Consider the following 13,386-nt stretch of genomic DNA (forward strand, 5'->3'; position numbering starts at 1 on the left):
AAGGGAGGCACCGGTCGGTGGATTTTGAGATGAACCGGTTCAGGGCGGCGACTCTTCCAGTCAGACTCTGGATTTCCTTGCGTGTCTTTGGAGACTTCATGTTGATCAAGGCCTGGATCTTTTCCGGGTTGGCCTCAATCCCCCGTTGGCTGACCAGGTAGCCAAGGAACTTTCCTGACCGAACCCCAAAGACACATTTGGCTGGGTTCAGCCGCATCTGATATTCCTTCAGAACCCCGAACATGTCTGAGAGGTCCCTGACGTGATCGTCCGCCTTGATGCTTTTGACCAACATGTCATCCACGTAAACCTCTACGGATTTGCCGATGGAAGATCTGAACATGTGGTTGACCAGCCTTTGGTAGGTGGCTCCGGCGTTTTTGAGGCCGAAGGGCATGACCTTGTAACAGTACATGCCGCGATCCGTTATGAAAGATGTGCCTTCCTGGTCGGACTTGTGCATCAGGATCTGATTGTATCCAGAGTAGGCGTCCATGAAGCTGAGGAGCTGATGTCCTGCTGTTGCATCGACGAGCTGGTCTATCCTGGGCAAGGGAAAGCTGTCCTTGGGACAAGCCCGGTTCAGATCGGTGAAGTCCACGCACATCCTCCATTTCCCATTGTTCTTTTTCACCATGACCACGTTGGCAAGCCAATCGGGGTAGTTGACCTCCCGGATGAATCCGTTGTTTTGCAATTTGGTTACCTCTTCAGCCATGGCAGCGTATCGGACCGGATCGTATGACCTCCTCTTCTGACGGACCGGTTTGCATCCCGGATCGGTGTTCAGCCTGTGGGTGATCACGTCAGACGATATGCCTGGCATGTCATCGTAAGACCAGGCGAACACTTCCGCATTGGCACGGAGGAAGTTAATGATGGCAGAACGTTGCTCGGGGCTGATCTGAGTCCCCACTCGGACGAGCCGATCCGGTGTCTCGGCCGAGATCGGCACTTCTTCCCAGGCCTCGGCGGGAAGGGGCCGAGATTCTGGGTTCGGCTCGGAAGTGAAATCGAACGTCTCCGCCCTCGGCCACCTGCCCGAATCAGCGATGGAGTCGAGTTCCTGTGAGTTCGGCAGCTGACCCTTCTGCTTGATCGAAGCGGCGTAGCAAGACCGAGCCGAGCACTGGTCTCCCTGAATGACGATGCAGTCGTCGCCCACCGGACACTTGATAAGGAGGTTGGCGTAATGGACGATGCAGTCAAGGTCGACCAGAGCCGGTCTGCCCAGAATGATGTTGTAGGCTGACGGCCGCTTGACGACAATGAAGTACGTCATACAGGTCTTCTTGATCGGTCCCTTCCCGAGCGAAAGGGGAAGGTAAATGTGTCCGAGGGGCTGAACCACTTCTCCCCCGAATCCGACCAAGGCAGGTGTATCGGTCTCCAGCTTATCCTCGCCGATGCCCATCTGCGCGAACGCAGAGTGGTAGAGGATGTTGACTGAGCTCCCTCCATCGACGAAGGAGCGCGCAATGGTAGTCCCGGCCACCTCAGCCACTATGACGACCGGATCATAATGGGGGAAGATGATCTCGTTTGCCTCGTTCGACTCAAAGGTGACCGGCGCCCAGTCCTTCCGCTGTCTTTTGGAAGTGCTGGGCTGACCTGCCTGGATCGACAAGGACTCGTGAGCTTGAGCCGCCTGTCTGACATACTCCTTCTGGGATCGGTTCGAGCTTCCCACGAAGGTTGGCCCTCCGCCGATCGATCCGATTGCAGCATCCTGGACCTCGATGGTGTTGGTGGGCTTCTTCAGCGCGGCCTTGGGTACTCTAGGCCCGCCGGCCAGGAATTGGTTGATCTTACCCGCCCGGGCAAGAGTCTCAATTCCGTCGCGGAGGGCGTAGCAATCACCCGTGACGTGGCCGTGATTGGAGTGGTACTTGCAGAAGACGCCCTCCTTGATTTTGTCTGGGGGGGGTCCCTTGATCTCCCTTGCAACTGGGAGTTGGTCCTTGACCTTGGAGTAGATTGTCTCCAGACCGGCATTGAGGGGAGTGTACTCCGTGTACTGGACAAACTTGGGTCCCTTACCCAGAAGTTGGCGTGGCTCCTCGGTCCTGGTCTTCTTGGATTGGACCTGGGGTTTGGGACTTGCAACCTCTCCCTCCTTTCTCTTGGTCGGGGTCGGCTTGGGATTCAGGGCCTCCACCTGAGCATCCCATTCCTCAGCCCGCGCCCACTTAGTGGCTTCGGCAGAAAGCTCATCGTAAGTGGAGGGAGGATTCCTCATTAGGTGGGAGCGGAGTCCCCCAGCATGCAGACCTTGCATGAGGGCATTCTTTGCTGACCTATCGTCGCAATCGTCGCACTTCGTATACTCGATGTTGAAGCGGATCAGATAGGCCTTGAGGCTCTCCCCTTCTTGCTGCTTAACGAGCGACATATCGTTCAAGTTGTAGAGTCGTTCGGATACAACCCGATATCTCGCCAGGAAGGCCCTTCGGAGGTCGGAGAATGAATCGACGGAGTTCGGTTGGAGAGTTCGGAACCATCCCCGAGCCGAGCCCTTCAAGGTCGAGGGGAAGATTCTGCACTTCGTGGCTTCAGATGCCTGGCGAGCCTCCATGGCGTATCTGAAGCTGTCAAGATGGTCGTAGGGATCCTTGGTCCCATCGTACTGATCCATCTTGGGGGGTTTGGTGTCGCGGGAGACCTCAGCATCCAGGATTCTGCTGGTGTACGGGAGGGGGAGTTCCTCTCCGTGGTCGGCCCTACCAGTGTACCCCCTGGAGACCTCGACGTGGCCGAGCCGATCGTGGACGCTCCGGATTTGGTCCTGGACCAGAGTCCGGACAAGATTTTCCACGTCGGGCGGGGTCGGCTCGGCCGCATTTTCCCCCGAGCATTCGGCCTGGTTACCGAGTCTCTCACTCACCGGCTGGCGAGTGATCCTCTCGCTGACCGGTCGTCGATCCGACATGATCATAGTCGATCCCAGTCGGTCGCTCACCGATCGCCTCCCTGAGTGAGCTCCTGATGGGGAAGGATCCTGGCTGATGATGGGGCCGAGCCTATCCCCAATCGGGACCCTGGCTTCAGCCGAACCGACTGGACTGTTGGTCCCCAACCTTGATTGGGCCGGGGGTCGTCGGTTTGTATTCGGGTCGGCACGGTCTCCGTCCGAATTCCTGAGGACACGTTTTCCGAAAGCCGCCTGTTTTCGTTGAAGAAGACGGTGGGCGTTCAGGCACTCGGCCTGTTCAGCCGGGGGCATGTCCTCGAAGCCCGGGAAGACGTGATCCGAGTCTTGCCGATCGGTCTGGTCGTTCGGCTCAGCAGGGGTGCTTTGCCGAGAAGGAGATGGTGAAAGGACCTCCTGCTCGGTTCGGGTTCGGCGCGATCGGAAACCCGATCCCCCGCTGTTCTCGAGCTGAGCACGATGGCGTGCAAGTTCGCCGGCCAGCTCGGCCTGTTTTGCAAGCAGCTCATTATTCCGCTTCAGGAGTGCATTCTCTGCGGCTAGATGTCGCCGGCTCTCCTTGAGGAGTTTATGAGCAGCTCGGATTTTCGAGGGACCTTTGGACTTTGATGTCCTGGGGAGTTGTGCTCCCCTCGTTTTCTCAGGCGTCTCAGGCTGATGTTCATCATTCTGAGATGTTCCTGAGGAAGAGCTGGTGTCCCGAAAGATGGTAGTCATGATGACTCGCGTGAAGGAAGAGCTTAGCGCTTGCGGTGATGAACACAACGGCTGAAGTCACTTCCCACAGACGGCGCCAATCTGTTGATGCAAATTCTCGTAAGGTAGATGCAACAACTTAGATAAGCTGATCTGGCTGATCAGGTGCTTTGCTGGATGATGAAGTGGATGCTGGTTGAGATCTTCCTGCAAGAGAAACAAGGTCAAGGGAGATGGACCGGTGTGGTACCAGCCAAACACGCTCCGATGATGAAGTCAGTGGTGGTGTTTGATGGTGGATGAGGAAGAACAAAGGAAGAACTTGGGAGAATGGGAAGAACAAGGCAAATGTTCTGGGCTATTCTCAGCAAGTTGGGCATGTTCTTGGGAGAGTGGAAATTTTTGTATAAGTGTTTTTTGTGTGGTTGCGTAGTCCCTGTTTTTGCACATATGACTTGATATATATATAAGCAAAGGAAACCTTCATGAGTAAGATACCTGCATGTGAATGAATGGTTGCCAGAGACCCACGCACCTGGTCAGACCTAGTTGCATGCTCAGCTGCCTGCTTCTTCAGCATTCAATGCTGCATTAAATGCAAGGCTGGAAGGTTCAGGCAGACTGCTCCAGTAGTCATGAATGCAAGCCTGATATCCTCTCTGTCAGAAGATTTGTGTCAGGTGCATTTAAGTGTGGCGGTTCGTCCCAGCATGATCTTCCCGGGAATGGCGGCGGAGAGCCGAGCCGAGCCGATACAAGAACATGTTCTTACGTGTAGACATAAAGTCCATGTGTGATCGGATCGGGCATGGGATTCAAGACCGAGCCAATCCAGTAGACTGGGGTCCTTCCGAGCCCTAACTGGTCGACGCCAGAACTCGAAAAGAGACCGTGCCCTGTTCCGAGCCGAGCCGAACCGGAATGACCGTGGTGAGATGGACACTCGATCCATTGAAAGATCATCGGTTCGGCTCGGACCGAACATGGTGGGCCCGGCATGGGAATTCGGTTTGAGCTGGCAGAGGAGATGCTGACCAGTGATGATGTGGAGGTCAAAATTTGACCATAGAAAGTCAACTCCGAGGTGGGTGTTGACCAGCCACGTGTCGAGCCGTGATTGGCTGTTCGGATTGATGTGGATTTTCCCACAAACACAACCATCTGCCCATACATCCATCTGCCCATACATTCAATTCCCTATTTGCTGGAAGGCCCGACAACTCTTGAAGTCTCTTGCACTTCGCCAAGTTAATGGCCTCAAGCCTAAAACATGATCGGACGAATGAAGGAAGAAGAACAAAATTATTTCCACTCAGATCTAGATGTACTAAAGAGGGTAAGCAACGAATACCGTTGGGAAATGCTCTTTCCCCAAGATTGCAGTTACTTAGTCTTAGATCCGTTAAATTACATAGAGCAGATAACGGCAAGAACTTATTCAAAGATCCCCGAACCACTTCACATCCATGAGAAATTGTATCTTTAAGTTTTTCAAAAAAACCAAAAGAGGAAGGTAGTTTGATCTTTGAGCAACCAGAAATATCAAGAACTTCCAGAGACTTTAAGCCGTATATGCTTATTGGAAGACGCACAAGGTTTTTGCAATCCTTCAAGTCCATCTTTGTAAGTCCTTCGAGCACTTCAATTGATAGGTCGACCTCATACAGTCGGGTACAACCTCTAAGTATTAGAATCTCAACATATGGCATACCTCTAAAGTTTGGGGTGTTCACAAGATTCAGAGAATGGCTGAGATTAATGGTTTTCAAATTGTACAAAGGCTGTCAAGTAAAAGCATAGAAAATTAGTTTCCATGATTTAACAACTCCTATAGGTAACAAAAGATTAAACAAGTAACAGGATACGTACCTTTATTCCCATCTGAAAATTTTTAATGCTACTATTACACAAGTTAAGCTCGAACAGCTTCTCTAGGTTGAAATGTGATGGGAAAGATTTTAACGGATATCCGACCCAATCAAGAATCCTTAAACTATTGGGAAGATATTCAAGCTCATTAGAGAGACTCGCATTATTAATTTTGAGGTATCTCAGTTTGTTCATCATTGAAAAGGCACTCGCGTCCACATTTACTCTTGGCCCATCCGTTGACTTCAAAATTATGCCTTCTAGTATTTCTGTACCCTATTAAACAAGAATACAAAATAGTGAACCTCATAACTCAAGAAAAATGGTTAGTACAGTACCTTGTTACATAATATATTAACAATTATAAACTTATTCTTGTACTTAAATCCCTTACAGTATTTTTGCTTAAGACATAATTGGCATCTTCACAAAGCCACAACCTACTGCGCCTGCCTAGCTCATTAGGAGATTCTCGGATGACAATTTCCCGACCCATTTCTTGTAGAGAATCATGCATCCACAGCCTTTCATCCAAAACAGTTAGGAGAGATCTCTCGATGAGAACATTTATTCCAATAATTGCAGAAAGATCGCAAGCAGTTAGTATTTTTATTACTCGATCTCTGCTCTCAGTGTTAAAGAAACATGCAATGTCTAGGAATATTTTCTTCTCCTCCCCATCTAGACCATCATAACTAATCTTAAGTATGTCAAAAATTTCCGAGTTACAAACTTTTCCTAGTTTTCTCAATGCACAATTCCATTCACTTAGACCTCTCCCATGCAAAAAAGATCCCAAGACTTCAAGAGCTAATGGAAGACCTTGGGCATAACTCACAACACTGTTTGTGGGAAAATCCACATCTATCCGAACATCCAATCACGGCTCGACACGTGGCTGGTCAACACCCACCTCGGAGTTGACTCTCTGTGGTCAAACTTTGACCTCCACATCATCGTTGATCAGCACTTCCTCTGCCAGCTCAGACCGGATCTCCACGCCGGGCCCACCACGTCTGGTCTGAGCCGAACCGATGATCTTCCAAGGGATTGAGTGCCCATCTTTCCACGGTCATTCCGGCTCGGCTCGGCTCGGCATCAAAGTGACCTCCTTTCGAGCTCTGGCGTCGTCCAGTCAGAACTCGGAGGGACCCCTATCTTTTGGATCGGCTCGGTCTGGAATCCCATTTCCGATCCGACCACACATGGACTTCATGTCTACGCATAAGAAACATGTGTTCGTATCGGCTCGGCTCGGCTCTCCGCCGCCATTCTCGGGGAGATCATGCTGGGACGAACCGCCGCACTTAAATGCACCTGACACAAATCTTCTGACAGATAGAATATCCAGTCTGCATTCATGACTACTGGGGGAGTTTGCCTGAACCTTCCAACCTTGCATTTAATGGGGCATTCAATGCAGCATTGAATGCTGAGGAAGTAAGCAGCTGGGCATGCAACTAGGTCTGACCAGGTGCGTGGGTCTCTGGCAACCATTCATTCACATGCAGGTAACTTATTCATTAAGTCTTCCTTTGCCTATATAAGGCACCATATGTGCACAAAATGAGGATCTACGCATCCACCCAAAAACACTTATACAAAAATTCCCACTCACCAAAGAGCTTACCCAACTTGCTGAGAATAACCCAGAACATTTGCCTTGTTCTGATTTCATCATCGGAGCGTGTTTGGCTGGTACCACACCGGTCCATCTCCTTTGATCTTGTTTCTTTTGCAGGAAGATCTCAATCAACATCCACTTCATCATCCAGCAAAGCATCTGATCAGCCAGATCAGCTATTCTAAGTTGTTGCATCTACCTTACGAGAATTTGCATCAACAGATTGGCGCCGTCTGTGGGAAGGTGACTTCAGCCGTTGTGTTCATCACCGCAAGTGCTAAGCTCTTCCTTCACGCAAGTCATCATGACTACCATCTTCCGGGACACCAGTTCTTCTTCAGGGACGTCTCAGAATGATGAACAACATCAGCCTGAAACACCTGAAAAGACAAGGGGAGCACAACTCCCCAGGACATCAAAGTCCAAAGGTCCCTCAAAAATCCGAGCTGCTCACAAGCTCCTTAAGGAGAGCCAGCGACATCTAACCGCTGAAAATGCGCTCCTCAAGCAGAATAATGAGCTGCTTGCAAAACAGGCTGAGCTGGCCGGGGAACTTGCACGCCACCGTGCTCAGCTTGAGAATAGTGGGGGATCGGGTTTCCGATCGCGACGGACCCGAACCGAGCAGGAGGTCCTTTCGCCGTCTCCTTCTCGGCAAAGCGCTCCCGCCGAGTCGAACGACCAGACCGATCGGCAGGAAATGGATCACATCTTCCCGGGCTTCGAGGACATGACCCCGGCCGAACAGGCCGAGTGCCTGAACGCCCACCGTCTTCTTCAGCAAAAACAGGCGGCTTTCGGGAAACGTGTCCCCAGGAATTCAGGCGGAGACCGTGCCGACCTGAATACAAACCGGCGACCCCCGGCCCAATCCAGGTTGGGGGCCAACAGTCCAGCCGATTCGGCCGAAACCAGGGTCCCGATTGGGGATAGGCTCGGCCCCATCACCGGCCAGGATCCTTCCCCATCAGGGGCTCACTCAGGGAGACGATCGGTGAGCGACCGACTGGGATCAACTATGATCATGTCGGATCGTCGACCGGTGAGCGAGAGGATCACTCGCCAACCGGTGAGTGAGAGACTCGGTAACCAGGCCGAACGCTCAGGGGAAAATGCGGCCGAGCCGACCCCGCCCGACGTGGAAAATCTTGTCCGGACTCTGGTCCAGGACCAAATCCGGAGCGTCCACGATCGGCTCGGCCACGTCGAGGTCTCCAGGGGGTACACCGGTAGAGCCGACCACGGAGAGGAACTCCCCCTCCCGTACACCAGCAGAATCATGGATGCTGAGGTCTCCCGCGACACCAAGCCCCCTAAGATGGATCAGTACGATGGGGCCAAGGATCCGTACGACCATCTCGACAGCTTCAGATACGCCATGGAGGCCCGCCAGGCGTCTGAAGCCACAAGGTGCAGGATCTTCCCTTCGACCTTGAAGGGCTCGGCTCGGGGATGGTTCCGAACTCTCCAACCGAATTCCATCGACTCCTTCTCCGACCTCCGGAGGGCCTTCCTGGCGAGATATCGGGTTGTATCCGAACGACTCTACAACTTGAACGATATGTCGCTCATTAAGCAGCAGGAAGGGGAGAGCCTCAAGGCCTATCTGATCCGCTTCAACATCGAATATACGAAGTGCGACGATTGCGACGACAGGTCAGCAAAGAATGCCCTCATGCAAGGTCTACACGCCGGGGGACTCCGCTCCCACCTAATGAGGAATCCTCCCTCCACTTACGATGAGCTTTCTGCCGAAGCCACTAAGTGGGCGCGGGCTGAGGAGTGGGATGCTCAGGTGGAGGCCCTGAATCCCAGGCCGACCTCAGCCAAGAGGAAGGAGGGAGAGGTTACAAGTCCCAAACCCCAGGTCCAATCCAAGAAGACCAGGACCGAGGAGCCACGCCAACTTCTGGGCAAAGGACCCAAGTTTGTCCAGTACACGGAGTACACTCCCCTCAATGCCGGTCTGGAGGCGATCTTCTCCAAGATCAAGGACCAACTCCCAGCTGCCAGGGAGATCAAGGGACCACCCCCGGACAAAATCAGGGAGGGCGTCTTCTGCAAATACCACTCCAATCACGGCCACGTCACGGGTGATTGCTACGCTCTCCGCGACGGGATTGAGACTCTTGCCCGGGCGGGTAAGATCAATCAATTCCTGGCCGGTGGGCCTAGAGTACCCAAGGCCGCGCCGAAGAAGCCCACCAACACCATCGAGGTCCAGGATGCTGCCATCGGATCGATCGGCGGGGGACCAACCTTCGTGGGAAGCTCTAACCGATCCCAGAAGGAGTATGTCAGACAGGCGGCTCAAGCTCACGAGTCCCTGTCGATCCAAGCGGGTCAGCCCAGCACCTCCAAAAGACAACGGAAAGACTGGGCACCGGTCACCTTCGAGCCTAACGAAGCAAATGAGATCATCTTTCCCCACTATGATCCGGTCGTCATAGTGGCTGAGGTGGCCGGAACTACCATTGCGCGCTCCTTCGTCGATGGAGGGAGCTCAGTCAACATCCTCTACCACTCTGCGTTCGCGCAGATGGGAATCGGCGAGGATAAGCTGGAGACCGATACACCTGCCTTGGTCGGATTCGGGGGAGAAGTGGTTCAGCCCCTCGGACACATTTACCTTCCCCTTTCGCTCGGGAAGGGACCGATCAAGAAGACCTGCATGACGTACTTCATCGTCGTCAAGCGGCCGTCAGCCTACAACATCATTCTGGGCAGACCGGCTCTGGTCGACCTTGACTGCATCGTCCATTATGCCAACCTCCTCATCAAATGTCCGGTGGGCGACGACTGCATTGTCATCCAGGGAGATCAGTGCTCAGCTCGGTCTTGCTACGCCGCTTCGATCAAGCAGAAGGGTCAGCTGCCGAACTCACAGGAACTCGACTCCATCGCTGATTCAGGCAGGTGGCCGAGGGCGGAAACATTCGACTTCACTTCCGAGCCGAACCCAGACACTCGGCCCCTTCCCGCCGAGGCCTGGGAGGAAGTGCCGATCTCGGCCGAGACACCGGATCGGCTCGTCCGAGTGGGGACTCAGATCAGCCCCGAACAACGTTCTGCCGTAATCGACTTCCTCCGCGCCAATGCGGAGGTGTTCGCCTGGTCTTACGATGACATGCCAGGCATATCGTCTGACGTGATCACCCACAGGCTGAACACCGACCCGGGATGCAAACCGGTCCGTCAGAAGAGAAGGTCTTACGATCCGGTCCGATACGCCGCCATGGCTGAAGAGGTAACCAAGTTGCAAAACAACGGGTTCATCCGGGAGGTCAATTATCCCGACTGGCTTGCCAACGTGGTCATGGTGAAAAAGAACAACGGGAAGTGGAGGATGTGCGTGGACTTCACCGACCTGAACAGGGCATGTCCCAAGGACAGCTTTCCCTTGCCCAGAATAGATCAGCTCGTCGATGCAACAGCTGGACATCAGCTCCTCAGCTTCATGGACGCCTATTCTGGGTATAACCAGATCCTCATGCACAAATCCGACCAGGAGGGCACATCTTTCATAACTGATCGCGGCATGTACTGCTACAAGGTCATGCCCTTCGGCCTCAAAAACGCCGGAGCCACCTATCAAAGGCTGGTCAACCACATGTTCAGATCTTCCATCGGCAAATCCGTAGAGGTTTACGTGGATGACATGCTGGTCAAAAGCATCAAGGCGGACGATCACGTCAAGGACCTCTCAGACATGTTCGGAGTCCTAAAAGAGTATCAGATGCGGCTGAACCCAGCCAAATGTGTCTTTGGAGTTCGGTCCGGCAAGTTCCTTGGCTACCTGGTCAGCCAACGGGGGATTGAGGCCAACCCGGAGAAGATCCAGGCCTTGATCAACATGAAGTCTCCAAGGACACGCAAGGAAATCCAGAGTCCAGAGTCGCCGCCCTGAACCGGTTCATCTCGAAGTCCACTGACCGGTGCCTCCCTTTCTTCAAAGCCTTAAGGGGAGCAGGGAAGAGCATAGAATGGACCCCCCAATGCGAGCAGGCCTTTCAAGATCTGAAAAGGCACATGGGGGAACCTCCCATCTTATCCAAACCAGAGGAAGGTGAAGAACTTTTTCTCTACCTCTCTGTCTCTGACTCGGCTCTCAGCTCAGTTCTAGTGAGAGAGGTCGGCGGTGTACAACACCCCGTCTTCTATACGAGCCGAGCCCTCGCCGATGCCGAGACCAGGTATCCAAAATTCGAGAAGATGGCTCTCGCCCTGGTCAGCTCGGCTCGGAAATTGAGACCCTACTTCCAGGCTCATTCGATCGTCGTCTTGACGGATCAGCCACTCAGACAAATCCTGGCAAAACCCGAGACTTCGGGTCGGCTCATCAAGTGGTCAATCGAGCTCGGCGAGTTTGACATCATCTACCGTCCCAGGACGGCCATCAAAGGTCAAGCCATGTCGGACTTCATCTGTGAGTCGACCACCTCGGCGGAAAACCCACCGCGCGCCGCCGCTACGCCAACTGCGTCTGATCCGAACACAAGTGACAATCATGTCCAGGCTGATCTTCTCACCTGGACCCTCTATGTGGACGGATCTTCCAACGCCATGGGAAGCGGAGCCGGGCTTGTTCTGATCTCCCCAGAACAAGTTGTGATGGAGTATGCTCTTCGCTTCAAATTTCAAGCATCCAACAATGAAGCAGAGTATAAGGCACTCATCGCTGGACTCAGATTGGCAAAGGAGCTCGGCGCGATCAAATTAAACATCTTCAGCGACTCCCAACTAATCGTCAATCAGGTATTGGGAGAGTACGAGACTCGGGAGCCCAGCATGATTGCCTATCTCGAGAAGACCCGTTTGCTGCTCGGGAACTTCTGCGAATACAAAATATCCCAAATCCCGAGGGCAGAAAATTGCAGGGCCGACGCCTTGGCACGCCTGGCTTCGGCCACGGATACTGGGTCCGCTAGGCACGTTCCAGTTGAAATCCTGGACAGACCTAGCACCGTCGAAACCGAGGCCGCCGTTATGCAGACTGAGGCCGAGCCGAACTGGATGACGCCGATCATCGGCTACTTGGTCTCCGGGATCCTTCCCCCGGAGAAGGACAAGGCACGTCTCATCAAGACCAGATCGGCTCGGTTCAGCATCATCGATGGTCAGCTCTACAAGAGGAGTTTCTCCCTGCCCTACTTGCGATGTGTCACTCCCCAAGAAGGTCGGGACGTGCTAAGAGAAATCCACGAGGGGATATGCGGAAACCATTCTGGAGGAAGAGCCCTTGCCTACAAGACGATTCGACAGGGTTACTTCTGGCCAACGCTGAACAAAGACGCAGATCATCTGTCTCGCGCTTGTATCAAATGCCAGCAATTTGCCGCGGTTCCCCATCAACCTCCCCAGTTGCTGACCTCCATATCCGGTCCCTGGCCGTTCGCGCAGTGGGGACTCGATCTGATCGGCCCTATGCCGAAGGCAAAGGGGCAAGTCACCATGGCAGTGGTAGCAGTCGACTACTTCACTAAGTGGGCCGAGGCCGAGCCCCTAGCCACAACCACAGCCGAACGGATGGAGACCTTCGTCTGGAAGAACATCATTTGCCGATTCGGCATGCCGCACACCATCATTGCGGACAATGGCAAACAGTTCGACTGCAAGAAGTTCAAGAGTTTTTGTTCACGTCTGAACATCAACTTGCGCTTCACCGCGCCCTACCATCCGCAGTCGAACGGACAGGTCGAGGCCATCAACAAGATCATCAAGAAAACCCTCAAGACTAAACTGGATAGTGCTAAGGGAAATTGGCCTGAACTCTTGCCAGAGGTGCTTTGGTCCTACCGAACTTCCTATCGCAACTCCACGAAGGAAACACCCTATGCATTGGCATTCGGGACTGACGCTGTCGTCCCGGTCGAAATGGGGACTCCCTCATTCCGAACCGGTACGTACAATCCCGAGACCAATGACGCCGGACTTCGGCTCGGCCTGGACATGATCGAGGAGAGGCGGACCGACGCCAATCTCTGCCGAGCCGCTTACCAACAAAGGGTAGCCAAATACTACAATCAAAGGGTCAGACCCAGAAGCTTCGGATTGGGCAGCCTCGTCATGAAAAAGAATCCCCTCGCTGTCAAGGAGAGCTCATTCGATCTGAACTGGACCGGACCATACAGAATCACAGGCATAGTCAAGCCTGGCACTTACAACTTGGCCACTCTGGCTGGGAAGCCTCTCAAGCATAGCTGGAACGCTGAACACTTGAAGACTTATTACCAGTAAAAATGTAGTTAGGATCGGGGACTGTCCGACC

General features: G+C 53.4%; 1 protein-coding gene across 1 annotated transcript in view; it reads right to left on the bottom strand.

Annotated features, from left to right (window-relative positions):
• The window catches only part of LOC147280488 (TMV resistance protein N-like), a 30,543-nt gene that overhangs the window by 8,450 nt on the left and 8,707 nt on the right, over positions 1-13,386 (bottom strand). The window contains exons 4-6 of the mRNA XM_086252217.1: positions 5,889-6,332; positions 5,495-5,770; positions 4,784-5,406 (exon numbers count right to left, since the gene is read on the bottom strand). Of these exons, the coding sequence (XP_086108343.1) occupies positions 4,784-5,406; positions 5,495-5,770; positions 5,889-6,332 (1,343 nt within the window). The remainder of the gene's footprint in view (positions 1-4,783; positions 5,407-5,494; positions 5,771-5,888; positions 6,333-13,386) is intronic.

The sequence above is a fragment of the Dryas octopetala genome, chromosome 7 (assembly GCF_963921425.1).
Source record: "Dryas octopetala chromosome 7, drDryOcto1.1, whole genome shotgun sequence".
Classification (NCBI taxonomy): domain Eukaryota; kingdom Viridiplantae; phylum Streptophyta; class Magnoliopsida; order Rosales; family Rosaceae; genus Dryas; species Dryas octopetala.